At 43.8% G+C, this 14,640-nt stretch overlaps 1 protein-coding gene across 1 annotated transcript in view; it reads left to right on the top strand.

Annotated features, from left to right (window-relative positions):
* The window catches only part of LOC119167236 (glycogen phosphorylase), a 48,000-nt gene extending 35,801 nt beyond the window's left edge, over positions 1-12,199 (top strand). Inside the window, exons 13-16 of the mRNA XM_037418682.2 lie at positions 460-681; positions 1,783-1,910; positions 6,491-6,625; positions 8,290-12,199. Of these exons, the coding sequence (XP_037274579.2) occupies positions 460-681; positions 1,783-1,910; positions 6,491-6,625; positions 8,290-8,527 (723 nt within the window). The 3' untranslated portion in view covers positions 8,528-12,199. The remainder of the gene's footprint in view (positions 1-459; positions 682-1,782; positions 1,911-6,490; positions 6,626-8,289) is intronic.
* The last annotated feature ends 2,441 nt before the right edge of the window (positions 12,200-14,640 follow it).

Here is a 14,640-nt window from a genome sequence, read left to right as displayed (position 1 = left end):
TGCGTCAGTGCACGTTATAGTTTGATCTTTTTCATGATTTCTTCGGTATTACAAAAGAAAATGATCGCTTTATAAGCACTGCCTATATCCCACTGTCTCATTGGGCTGATTTTTTTTTTTTCAAAACTTATGTACATGAACTACCATTGAGCAGAGACATGCATGCGATACATTCCTTATTGCAGCGTCTGTCTGTGCATATGGACTGTACAAAAGCCCTTTTTTTCTGTGCGATAAGTTTAGTTAATGTCCAGCGTTCTTACCCCAAGGGGTAGTGAGCGTCGTCTCCGGATCAAATAAAGTTCTTTGCCTGCCTGCCTGCCTGCATTCTTACCGTCCCTGTTTCTGTCAGTGTTTGCACGTTTTTTTTTCTACTTCACCTAAGCACTGGAAATGCTGTATATTCAGTATTCCTACTAGCCCAGCAAGATGCCCAATAGGTTGATTTGGCGACTGCAGGCAGCTCCAGGGTATCACATAGCGAAGCAGATCATCAAGCTGATCATTGCGGTGGGCAACGTGGTGAATCACGACCCCGTGGTCGGGGACAAGCTGAAGGTCGTCTTCCTGGAGAACTACCGCGTCACTCTGGCCGAGAAGATCATCCCGGCCGCCGACCTCAGCGAACAGATCTCCACGGCCGGCACGGAGGCCTCGGGAACCGGAAACATGAAGTTCATGGTTGGTCTCTCTCTCTTCTGTTGTTCTAATGCGGTAGCATTGCCGTATTCACCCTTTTCCCTCTTTTGCGCCACGCATTTGCAGCTGTTTCCGTTTGGTGTGCTTTGAGGATTGGTCAAATTGACTTTGTTGTGGCCACATGTGAGCGAATTAACCAGAGCGCAATGCCATTAAACAAGGCGTATGCTGGCTTCGACGAGAAAACATGGCCAAATTATCCACTTTTTTTGAACTAATGAGAATAGACTTAACCAGCTTTTACTCTACAACACAAGACAAGAGCTAACTCACAACTATCGCTGTTGTGAAAAACTTATAGAAGTGCATCATATCAAAAACAAAGGAAGTGATTGTGTCAGTGGTGCTGTTGAGGTGTTGCTCAGCAAAGAAAAAAAATTTTTAGAGTTAATGTTTTATCTGTATTCTGGTGATGTGTATTTTTTGTGGTTTTGATAGGCAGTGCACATGTGAATGCTGGCTATACAGTACAGTAGGAAAGTTGTTTCCCAGTATTGTCGTGTGGTCATGATAGCGAAAAAGACAAAACTTTGGCTGAACCCTTTATTTCGGCAAACTTGTGCCCAGCAAATGAATAGTCAAACTACCAGCTGTACACTGTTGGCGGTGAGCAGAGCATCCACCATCAATAATCTGATACGCAGTAAAGCGCATTAGCGTTTATACACGTGGCATCGAACATTCGAGCCTTATCGCTGTTGGCTGCTTTAGATCCATGATGAACTTCACTGTCCATATTTGCGCATGCAAGTTTATCTGAAAATTTCAAACTAATCTGGAAGGTTCCCAGACATTCAGGCGCAGTACACATAGGGTGGAATGGACCGGGAACATATAGCAAGAGAAATGCGCTTGGCAATATAATTGTGAGTTCACGTTTGCCCTACGCTACACAATATGTTCTATGTTGAGAACCGAATTTGTGTGCATCAGTTTAGCCAAAAACCTTACGTTGATAGTTGATTTTTATTTTTGCCTCCTCCATCAACAAGTATTGATCGAAGTAAGGATCATTAATGTTTAAAGATTCTTTTTTTTTTTTCGCTAAAAGTTGTTTCGTGCACTCGAAAATCATTTGCACAGCTGAATGGCGCGTTGACCATCGGCACCCTGGACGGAGCCAACGTCGAGATGCGAGAGGAGATGGGACCTGAGAACATCTTCATCTTTGGAATGAACGTGGAGGAAGTTGAAGAGCTCCAAAGGAAGGGGTGAGTACTGTGCTAATCTTGCCAGTTCTCGTGAACCACTTGCATGCTAGTTTCCAAACTGGTTACCCATGAAAAGTCGTTTGCTTACTGCATTTTGAGAAAACATTTCACACAGCACTATATATCAGTGCAAACTCCTAACGCCAAAAGTCGAAATAAGGGATGGAGTTTTGAACACGCGGATCTACCAGAGCATAAAAGGGTGTGAAGTTCTTTGATTTGCAGCCACAAATCTGTGTATGAGAGTGATCTTGCATGGCCTCATATGTGCCAAGCTGCTCATGCGATGATCGCAGGTTCAAACCCTGCGGTGGAGGAGGGCGTAAATTGTCAGGAAACGTTGCTATTTCAAAGCAAGCATTTCGAATACCCTTTCTACAGGTCATTTCTGTAGGAGATTTGGTACAAGCATTACAACAAACATGTTTGAAAAATGACTAAAGAAAAGACTAAAATCTGAACATCAATCCTGAAATAGTTTTTGTAAGGGTGAGACAGCTGCGCATATTGCGCATTTTTGGTGCATTTCTGTTTTCTTGCCCCAAGCTGCTCCAAAAGCATAAGAATCGCGAAAACTGTGCTGTACTGCTCCAAAACAGTCTCGACATTTAGAATTTTGATGCCAATCTCGGCTTCAGTGGGAAAAAAGGCCGAGTTCACTAATGAGGCGCTCCCAATCGGGATTTTTTTGTTTTACTTTCCTCTTTTGTGGTGACGAAGGCTCCCAAGGTGCCGCCATAATCTCCTCTAAACTATTGCAAATATATGTGACCCCGCTGAAATATGCTGCTGTGCATCGAGTGTGCTGCTTCTACTAGCCAAGCTCCTTGTTCTGGTGCCACTGTTGCGTTGTGAAAACCACAGAATCGAGTAGCGAGCATAACGGGGTTGACTCCCAGGACCTTCGTTGTGCGTGGCGTGTTCTTCTGGTCGCTGCGGTTTTCATGTCAATGCTGCTGCATGCGGTCACCTAGGCGTGTGCGTTTTCCGTGAGTGAGTAACAGTAAATGTGGCATCCTTTCCCTGCATAAGAAGAGTCTCGTGGATGCTCTGGCGTGTGCACATGGGTTCTCAAAATGGGTTCCATGAGCGACAGAACACGTGCAGCCTATTTCCGGTTTGTGCTCATTAGCTGCTAACCTATTTAGACAAGCGGGTTCTCATTGCATTTTTGCCTTTAAAAAACCTATAGCACGTGAACCCTGCGCAACAGTGTCTGCATGTAGAGAAAAACACTTGGTTATTTGCAAAGCCGTGGTGACAAAACGTGCATTCAAATTATTTTGAAGATATGAGCGGCCACCTTGTCGCTTTATTTGTGATTCATGACGCGTCGGCGATCACGTAGCACAGTTTTTATGATTTGTCACTGCTCCATTTTGTAATCTAAACTCTCAATGTGCGCTTTTTATGGGGCGTCGCTGCTTGCGGGCCAGCTCTGGCCTATGCTTTTAGGCTTAGCTCGATTGGTGTTGCGGTCGGCGGCAGCGTGGCTTCATTTTCCTTTCTTTTCTTCGTATGCAATGAAGTACGTTTGGCGGTTCGTTTGCGTGAACACTAATTTCTTCGTCGCGCTGCGCGAGCGCTTTTCCGAGTTGCGAAGTGGCAATTGCAAGTCGACGTATTATCCAGAGTTCTACATCGACGACAATGACCTACGATAAAAAAAAACGAAAAAAAGTGGTCACCGTGTGTCTTAATAATGCGTGGTTGCTGGGGTGGAGAGGCATTATCAGTATCATTGGCTTATCGCTTAGTGCCATATGCACGTGCTTTACGAGATTGGCGGTGCGGCGAGGCTTCTTGGATCCAGCGCTGTAACCTAGAAGGTGGTTCTGCACCAGGTGGCCACGAACGGCACTGCAGCGCACTTTTGTTGTTTGTTGAAAGCTCTTAATGCTATCATGTTGGGCTTTTCTTTAAGCCAAGTACCACTGTTACGTAATTAAGATTCTTGTGTAATCACAATTTTTTGAATTTCTTTTTGACTGTGATGTGTTTTTCTTTTTAAATGTTTCCGGGGAACCTAGTTTTGAACAAAACCTTCTTTCTTATTAAATATTATTTCACATGTTTGTTACGAGGGCCAGATAAGTCACATGATACCGTACTTACTCGCATAGTCCTCGCACTTTTTTTGGCGGGAAACCGATGCAAAGTTGGAAGGTGCGAGAATTGCGCGAGGAAAACTTTCCACCAAAATGTACAGAGCGAAAAAGAAAACGAAGTGGCCGCAAATCGGGATTCTCACACCAGCAACTAATAGCAAGCTTTGAGAAGTACTAATTAAAACTTACCTCAACAATAAAAAGCACAGGTTCAACATAAGGCAAGATTTATTTGAGACACAAAAAGTGCGAGCAAATAGTCGGGAATTTGAATACCATACGCAATGCTTGTGGGCATTGCGGTAGCGTTCCTCGCTCAACGGAAGCACTCAAAATGTAACCGTAGGACGTCAGTATTGGGCTGATGGATATTTAACAGAATCGTCCGCAGTTTCCTTCAGAAGAAATAAAGTTTACCGTCAATCCCAGTTTTATACGCACACGGCAGGCCCAACTCGTCTTAGTGGCTTTCAGCTGCCGTCACCAGTAGCGAACACAAAACTCCTAGACTCCGAAGGGCCTTCCGGCGGCCCTGTTGCCGTTGTTTAGTGCATGATATATCACTTTTAACTTAAAAGCAGCCTTGTCGCTTCAGTATCGCCCCATAACATGACAAGATTACCGACACAACGTATAAAACACATCCCAACCCGCACTTACCACTTTAGCTTGGCGTGGATTGGATTGAATCTCTGTGCAATGATAGTACGCTTGATGCTTAAGAGATGGCACCAGACGGTGCACGCTATCATCATCAGTTGTTGTAGTGAGCAGACATCATTGCGGCAGTTTTCGGGGGTGCGATAATTTGGTATTTTTGTTGGGCGATGTGAGGGGTACGAGAAATATGCGAGTGCGAGAAGTACTTAAGTACGGTATGTAAAATGGTTGTGCAGTTCATACCTGGTGATAATCTGTTCAAAAACTTCCTTCGAAATCTATTTCAGTGTTGTGTATTATAAACCAATTAAAATATGCACTGGTGCACCCACGTTGCTAAAAATTTGTATTTTCAAGCTCACAAGACGACACATTAAATGCCGCTAACTGCACCCAAGCAAGATTCTTCTGCTCGAATATTGAAATTTTGCTGCCCCAAAAACTGCTCCCAATTTAGTCTCGGCTGTCTCACCCCTGATTTTGTTTCACAGCTATGTTTCATGACGTGGTGGCCCCATAAGGTGCCTCACGAAAACAATGCTTTAGATGAGTTGTGAACAAACATACCTGTTAAGGGAACTTAAAAACAATGTGGGATGAAGGCAGTCATGTGTGAGCCATGCGTTTGAGACCACTGTCCTAGGGGATGATGCAGACTATTTTCTACGTTAAGAATCCCCCCTTCTTTTTTTTTTATAGTCATTCAGTTTGTCAGAGTTCAAGTGAAACTTTGCCTTGATCCATGCTCCACCATTCCTTTTTTTTTTTTTTTTGCAGTCTTTTAAATTTGGTGACCATACTCTCTCAACTGTAACACTGTATTCATGAACGGGAGCAATGCTGCTGGACAGTGTAGTAGAGTTCGATAGTTCTGAGTTTTGCCTTTTTTTTTGTGACTCTCTCGGGCTTGTGAAAGCAGATTATACTCTGGAGAATCGCAGAGCATGGCGAGTTTGTGTTGCAGTACATTTGCGTGACAAAATTTTTAAAAATTTTTTAAATGTTGCACGGTGACCTTTCATATTATGTGCGCATCATCGTAACGCTTTCACGAATGTGGCACATATATTTTTGAAGACAATAGTTTTTTTGTGGAATACTTTAACACAGACACTTGGGTCTGTCTGTCTGTCACTATTCAGCCACCTGGCCAAAGTTAACATTTGCTAAACGCCCAGCTATCTCTAACTGGTGGCTGCGTTTATACGTGTGAACATTGTCGATCAAAAAGCAAATATAACACGTATATGAGGTGCAATATCAATACGTAAGTATTAGGTGGTGTGTTCTATACTATAAAATATATAAATACATAATTCTAGAGACCCTTGTGTTTCTTACGCTGCACTGAAAATGTGACACTATGCACGATAAATTGCTCTGTTGAGAATACGGTGCTGCCCCCTGGCAGCAACCCTAGATTCTGTGCCAGCTCATGCCTGCCCAAGGCACTGCCAGATGGCATCTATATCTCACTTAGTGCCTCTTTTATTTTATTAATGCCAGCTGGATGCGGCCAATTCAACATAAAGGAGGTGCTGTTTGAGGCAAGACAAAACATAAATGGCCACTTGGCCGGCAAAAAACCTTGTCTTTCGATGACATTTGCTGTGAAGCACTCAGATACGTGGCCAATTTTTTCCGACTGCGAATTCTCTAGGATTTCGGTCATACCTAAGTACGGGTTTTGGGAAGCCGCTCGGCATTTGAGAACGCTAAATTTCAACCATTTAGTTTTGTGCTAGCTCTTTTGACACTATATATTTGCCTGTCCCAATACCGGCCTCTTGTTACATGAATTCCCTCTGGCAGATACAACGCCTGGGACTACTACAACAAGCTGCCAGAAGTGAAGAAGGCCATTGACCAGATCAACAGTGGTTTCTTCAGCCCATCCAATCCTAACCTCTTCCATGACCTCACCAATGTGCTGCTCAACCACGACAGGTAACCACATGGCTCGCACCTGCATGCCGACGTAGCAACGTGTGGGCACACGACGAAACTTGACGAGCAAAGCAATGCTGTAATTTGCGATTTAAGCAATAAGATAATCGCACTACACCATTGCTTTGCGCTAACGTGATATGGCAAGCAATCTTCGCAGAATCATACATGCAAGCAGCACCAGAGCGCTTTCAAAAGCCTAGCGTACAAGTCCTAGCAATTGAAACCAGTGAAACCATGTCATCACAGACATTTTGAAATCGTAAGAAGTTAAAGGGCACAAAAGAAAAACAATGAATCTGTCTAGGTTGATAAAATGTGCTTTCAGTGCTCTAACATTATTAACAAAACCATCTTAGAATTATTAGTAGATGAGAAAAGAAGTGTCAACATTTCATTTCCAAATTACATGCTGAAGTCTTCATGTCTATTTGTTGTGTTAAATGGTTTTGGCTCAACAATACTTTCTGAAACTTAACCTGTTAAGTCCATGGACCCCTCAGAAGTTAATGCATTTCATTTTACCCATGAGAATCTGCGTAGAACATTGATGTTAAAATATGTGATGTTCCAGCTTTTGGTAAGGTTTATTTTTGTTTTGACGCCTGTAGTTTCGAAGGTTGACATTAGGTGACTTCAGGTTCAGTTGATATCGAGATGACACCACCTTCAACTATATATATATATATATATATATATATATATATATATATATATACATGAGTGTTACTGGAATAAAGGACGTCTTGTGTGGCCTGGGTTGACAGTGTTCGTTGTCCTCAGTCGGGCCGTGTGTCGCCACTACAATCAGGCTAAGCTATCCCACTTGTTTTCACTGAGCCTTGGCCTGGCCAAAGGCATCGAGCGTATGTTCAAATTGAAGCTGTCAGTCCCTCCGTAGGTGCAAAAGCTGAGACGCCTCCAACTTCCCCTGCTCAAGCCAGTTAGCGACTTGCTTCAGCGGCTCCTCTCTGATGTAGTTGATGGGGCGAACACCTCTGAATAGATCTCTCCTACAGTTGTTGTCTGCAAAAAAGATTACAGCATCCGCCTATATGTTGACCTCGGGGAGCCCAACAAAGCCATGTTAGTTGACAGCTTCCCCCTGCCCTATACGGAAGAACTACTACACTCTCTTAGCGACGCACATTACTTCTCAAAGCTTTACCTGGCCTTTACATATTATGAAGTTACCCTTGGACAGCAGAGACCTCACGGCTTTCATTACATACGATGGCCTTTTGCGGTTTGATAGTGTTACGAATACACATTTTTAACAAACTTTTGAACATAACCAAGTTATTTTTGTACTGTATGCTACTTCGTTGTGAGGTTTTAAGTATAGCGTCTTACCTAAAGTGATCGGCTATAGTCGTATGCAGCACATTGAGGTTAAGTCAAGGCACATTGGCAATCTAGAAGGTTCAATTCTTTCTATGCACAATTTATTTTGCTCTTTTTTGCCCACTAGTCCAGAGAACTGGCTAAGACAAGTTGAGTCTCCTTATGTGGACACTGTGCCGTTATTGAAAGAGTCATGCATCTGCCTGTAGACACAAAGTAGGCTGTGGACGATAATGACCATGTTCGAAACACACGATAATGTAGAAAGTCATTAATGTTACGACTCTTTCTATTTTTTCTTTGCGCCCCGTCTCTGTCAGGTTCTACTTGCTGGCCGACTTTGAGTCGTACATGAAGTGCCAGGAGCGGGTGTCTGCGATGTACACGAACCAGGAAGAGTGGACCAAGATGGCCCTGCTCAACATCGCCTCGTCGGGCAAGTTTTCAAGCGACCGAACCATCTGCGAGTACGCCCGCGAGATCTGGGGCGTCGAGCCGACCTGGGAGAAATTGCCCGCCCCGCACGAGACAAAAGGCGATGAGGAGGTTAAGAAGTAGAGAGAAAAAGAAAAGATGGCGGCCAGACGTGGGACGTCGGCGACGGAGAGAGACTGCTGCCCGCCAACCACAAGCATGCACCGCTGCTTCTTCTTGAAGCCAACTGACAAACCCAACCCCACCGACATTTGCACTAGATTTCCCATCTAACCAACTGTTTTCAAAGTTTGTAGGCTTCAGAATTCTATTTCTTAGAACCAAGAAAAAAAGGTAATGTAACGCCAGCAAGCTGTTTAAGCCAGCCATGAGGTGTTGACCCTGCCGCAATAATATCGTGAAGAGGAACGAGCCACGGAATTCGGACAAATCGCGCTACGCACCCCTATGGTGTGGCCTGTAACATGCCTGATGGATGAGAGAACGGGTACAGAGAGAGAAAGAGTAACAGAGACTGAAAGAAAGATATGAAGAGAAAATTTCTTGCTGAAAAATTTTTCACAAGGCAAGACAGCCTGGCTATGACCCATCATGTCCAGATAGTCAGGGGGGCATCCCAAAAAATGTGTACTCCCAAGAGGGAAGCCCCACTTCTTGAATCGAGACGTGTTTCTCGACGGGGAGCACGAGAGCAGACAGGCTCGTGCTTATTTGTGCCAAGCCTTGAGCGACAGTGCAAACGTTAAATTTTTTGTCGTTCACTTTTTCAACAAAGTTCGCAACCCTTGGTGTGTCTTTTCCTCGGAATAACGGTCAATGCATTTCTCTTATGTTTAAATCGTCAAAAGCATTGCCACTGCTATGTTCCTGTTGAGAATGTGCTCATAATACGCGTGACATTTGCAACCTGTAATTACAGCTGTCATGTAGTGTTAAAAGGAAAGGTCTATTGTTGGGTTACGAGGTATGCCTGAAAGGGCACAAACGTTTCTTTAGTGTCACATGTCTAACATGATTTACATGAGATGGTTTCACTCAAAGGTAGACTCAATGAAGCACAAAAAGACGAATGTTTTTTAAAACCATTTCTTCGTTGAGGCTTCATCAGCGTTGAATTCACAAGACCTCGCTTTGGAATGTGTAATACAATGATGCCCCTTGTCTAAACATCATTGATAACTTTTTTTTGTTAAAAAGATTACGAAACTGCCTTCTAAGAGAGCTGCACGCAATGCACATTTCTTAAGGGGATGCAATGAGAGTGGGATTTCCAAGTGTAGTCGGTCGGTGCAAGCAAGGATTTGCCAGTGCAAGTCGGAGAGGTATTTGAATCGGGTGGGTGTAAGGGAAACTGCACATATGAAAAGATCATTGTCTTGTCTGCAACTGTTCGCTTTGCAAGTTATTTTTACGAGGATTTGGGGAAATGTATTGGGAAAAGCAATGAGCTAGGGCTCAGATCGCTTTTAGGTGGGTGACAAAAGTTGCATTGATACATTGTCCTTGTTGATCATTTAAGGCATTCTCGGTTCAAGTGAAATGTTCAGAGACGATGATATCTAGTCTTAGCATACCACAAGCGTTTGATAGCTCGGCATTATGGCCCAGAGCCCAAGAACAGCTTGAGGCTGAGAAGTCCAGTGTAGTCTGCAGACTATCTCAAGATAGAACGGTCCAGTTTTTTAGACTATAAAACAAGGCCTTGCTTAAACATTCAATGGAATTATGGTGTCAAGTGGCTGACTTGAAATTCAGTGGCTTTAATCTTTCATTGTATTTAGTACGTAGTGTAACTGAGATCATTTATGCAAACTCTTGTAGGGTGCTTGACCGTAGCATCAAGACTGCTGTAGTCAAGAGAATCCATTAAACTAATAGTTACCGGTGAAAGGAATACAGGGAATGTTCCATTAGCAGAATGCACAATAAACACGGGAGAACAACTTACAAGTTGACTGCCGGTCTCCTCACTGAAGTGTGGTGCGTTGCATAGAAAGTTTGGTTGAGTCGTCGAGGGGCATGTGACGTGCGGTGCCAAGCCTACTGTGCGTGTGGGATTCTGAAACGCTTGCTCAGTGCTGCTGCTGATATCCCAAGTCGTCATCCACAGTGACTCAAACAATTTGCAAACAAGAAAGAATTTTGATTAAGACTATTTTACTTCTCGATTGTTGCGATGAACTGGCCATAACCAATAATGGAACTTTGTATTATTGGTTAATTGCAGTGATTTCGTGCCTCATTTTTGGATGTCTTGCACTTGTATTGGGTGCTTTCAATCCCCTCGACTTTTTGGAAACTGCGTTTTCCGTAGCTTTGAACAAGTGATCACTAACATAGTGGCAAGTTCTTGTGGGTGCCTGTCAGTATAGTTTCGCTTTCGTACAGATGTACTTGCAGTTTTCTGGGAGGCTTTCAAAGAAACAATACAAAAAAAGCATATTAAAAATGGGCAATCCTACAGATTGGACAACTTGAAATAACGGTAGGCTTTATTGTTCACTTTCTTTTTTTTTCTAGCACAGTTTGCCTGCACTGCTACGTTGTGGCTGCCAGTTCTGCTTGTGATGGTGACTGTTGCAATGCGAGCTCAAGTCTTATCACATTGATCAAATTGACGTTCCTCTTAAGTTTGAGCACTGGGAAGAGTTAGTACGGACTGAAAGGTGCTGGTGCGGCTGGTATCTGAATTAGCAGGATGTATTGTAGAGACCAGTTCTGTTAAGTTAAAGCTAATTAATTGCTGTATTAATTTTTTGCTTTCTAAATGAGGTAGGTAAAGCACAGAACGAGAAATAGATGCTGCGAGTTCGTCAGAGCTAGCCTCCAAAACTTACTGCTCACAATTAGACGAAAGTAATATTGAAAGTGCATGGGCCATTCGTTCCAAACTGCACAACCCCAGTACTTTACCCTGGCATTTTATCAGAGTTCTTCACGGCGGAAGTGGGCAGTTTTGATGCCTTGAAAAGGCGCGAGCAGCAGCATTTATTCCAGAGTCGAGCAATAGCGAATGTTGTTGATTTGCGGGCAGCTGTCTATTTGCTTCAGTGCGCCAGCCGTGCAGAGCCTCAGGCTAGGAGACCCACTCGCATCGCGGTTATCTCTCAAAATTTTGCATCCTCGACGACGAATAGCGGGTGCAGAGTCGTCGTGTCTCTCGTCTCGCAAGCGTGTTAAACTGCCCACATGTGATCTTACTCTTGTCTGCCATATTGCTTTCTAGAGAAGCCTGCTTTTTATCACTCCCTGCAAGTCCCACCACATGAAACTGTTTTTAACACAAATTCCTCAGTTTCGTTTGTTTGTATTTAAGCTCTTGTTACAGTCTTTCAACCTCTTATCTTTTTTTCCATTGTTTATTTGCCATTTGTGTGGAGTGTTATGTGTTGCGCGTAATTCATATCTTTTAGGTAGCAATAAATTTTTCGAGGTCTTTTGCAGTAGCCTGAAGATTGTGCCGAAACCGCCAAAGCCTTGTCCACTGAAAGGTCTGATCACGGTTTCCCAGAATGGTTTTCCTCACAATTTTCCACCATGGCTTGGAACATCTAAATATATATATATATGTACCAGGTGCTTTGTTCTAGAGCAGCCATGGTTACAAATACACATCAGGTGTAAAAGTGAGTTTAAAAGATTTAAAAATTTATTGGTGTTGTTTTGTGCAAGCATTACAAACTGTTCCTGTTCGAGTACGTGTTGTAGGTGTTTTCGGCGAGCCACAGTTGTGTTGAAATGTGGCAGTCACACGAATGTTCACGATAACAAATAAAGACATGTTGAAACCTTGAATCTACAGAATAGTTTTCCATTCACTTCTGCGTAAGACGCACGACCCCCGGTCAGCTGCATATTTGAGCTGTCGCATTGCATTCCATGAGCATGTATACGGGCGCCATCTGAGCAGTGCAGATAGAACTTTCGAATCATTGGCAGAAACAAGTGTGTAGGAATGAGCCACAATACTCGAAGCAAACTCGCATTCTACGACAGCGAGTTGGGCCGGACTCGTTGAATTCATGGCATAGAGAACGCAGGTGAGTAGAAGACTACGAATGACAAAAATCTTTGAATTTTTTTTACTTTCTTTTCTATATTAATAAGCAATATTGCAGTTAGCATCGGAAGGTTACAATAAGCTTTCTTTGCCAATCCACCGGAGTGGGTATGTGCCACAGTACATACGAAGAAAAAAAATTTCAGCATATCTACGGTGTGAATGAAGATGAGTGGGGCGAAGCATCCGTCTGTCTGTCCGTCCATCTAGTGTACACTCGAAGTACCACCATGTCGCGCCTGTGCATCATATACAAGTACCGCCATCCAGCGGTCATTCCAAGGACTAAAACGAGAGGTAGCTGCTACATACAGGAGACGCAAGTGGTTAACGATTTAGAGCACTTGGTACTCTACTATGGGAGAGCAAAAAGCAGTTCCGAGGGCCTCGCATTCCATGCGGCCGTGACGACAAAAATTAATGCACTACATCGCATACTGTAAGTATGTAGGTCAAAGAAGCGATTGGGGTTTCTAGAAAACATGGGCAACAATTCAGCAGGATTTTGAGTGCTAGATACTTTTACTATGGGACACCGTAGCTATCAGAAAACTTGATCAGGTTGTGTGTTTAGAAAAAGTGGGCAACGATATAGATTATTAAATGCTCCTATGCGAGAGCATAAAGCCTTCTCCTGCGAGATACTATAGGCAAAGAACGCACTATCCAATGCCCGACAAAACGCTGCATTTCAACTACGCGCACAAACCAGTAAAACATGTCAGGTCAGCTGACTTTTTAAACAGGTTCACCCTGCTAGCGCTACTTTTAAGTCGCATATTTTAACGTCTAGGTAAATATAACTAAAATTCTGACATCCTTTTTCAGGCAGACGCAATCTTTTAAGTGACAACCTTTAACTTTTAAAACGCGTAGTATTTACGTTATCCGAGAAATATACATTTATGGCTGGTTAGAGCGGAAAACAATCAACCCGACGATCTCGCAGGGGTGGAGGTGAAAGACAGCTAGCAGGCGCGCCGCAGTTATGTGGGTTTCGAACCATTGTTTCCAAAGGTTAAACGGGCTTAAGTAAACATGGGGGAGGCCAATAAACAACCCATCTACGCTAAACACGTGACGAACAGATAACAGCGCTCATTTTCACTCAATAGAAAAAAAAAAAAAATCGACGTATCCACGGAATGAATGATGATGAGTGAGGCGAAGCTTCGAAGGGTTTTATTGTCAAACCGTGAATCATCCGCTGCCCGCCTGTCTGTCTATAGTCTGTGCGTGTGACTGTGTGTATGTCCGTCCGTCCATCGATCGGTTCGTCCGTCCATCTAGTGAACACACTAAGTACCGCAATATCACATCTTTTCACCATAAATTCATTATATACAAGTACTGTCATCCAGCGGACATTCCAAGGACTAAAACGAGAGTTGGCTACTACCATGTAGCCGCCTAACAAAAGCAGCAGTAAACATGTGTTAATTCCTGGTCAATGGCACATGGTGCAGCATTTCTAAACCAGCAACATCGCTTCTTTAGCGCTCAGGTGCAGCCTTGCCTGGCCGTGACCCATCATGTAGTGTCGCATCATCGAGTTTTTCCTCCCTCCATGTGTCGCATCACCATTTGCAGTATAGCCACTGTACTTGCACTAAGGCGCACCGACGGCTGCCGTTGAGGAATCGAGGCGTTAGTACTACGTAGAATGCAGACCTTGTAGGGACACTATAAGTAGAACGATTAATCAAGTTATATTGATAGGCTGTGCTCTAAGAGCTCCACCGTCGTTATAATTTCACCGTCGTATGCTTACTGATTGAAAACAAAATTAAGTTGGAAGTTTCGTTTTCAAATATTGTGCCGAAATCTCAGCGCGCGTCGTCAGATGTGTAGCGGTGGCGGAAGAGGGGAAGGGGCGTTTTTGCACTCCCCTGCATGCAGACACGCCTGCCTAGTGTTTGGAAACAACGAAAAGGAAGCTTCTGTTCAGGGCGAGAGGACGTACACTCAAGATGCCAAAGCTTGTTTGCTCGCATTACGCCAAGCGACGACGACAGGATGCGATAGCCTGGCCCACTAAAGTGCTCCGCACTTAATAATGCACGTGTTAAGCTAGCAAGCACGCCAAAGTGGGCTTTGACTTCGCATTTCGAACCTTTCGCGCGCACAACCTCCTTGATGCGCACCACGGTGGTAGAAGTGGACAAACAGCCGAGAA

This window comes from Rhipicephalus microplus, chromosome 6 (genome assembly GCF_043290135.1).
Source record: "Rhipicephalus microplus isolate Deutch F79 chromosome 6, USDA_Rmic, whole genome shotgun sequence".
In the NCBI taxonomy this organism is placed as follows: domain Eukaryota; kingdom Metazoa; phylum Arthropoda; class Arachnida; order Ixodida; family Ixodidae; genus Rhipicephalus; species Rhipicephalus microplus.
The sequence above is the reverse complement of the archived record's forward strand: the minus strand, read 5'-3'. Positions and strand labels throughout refer to the sequence as shown.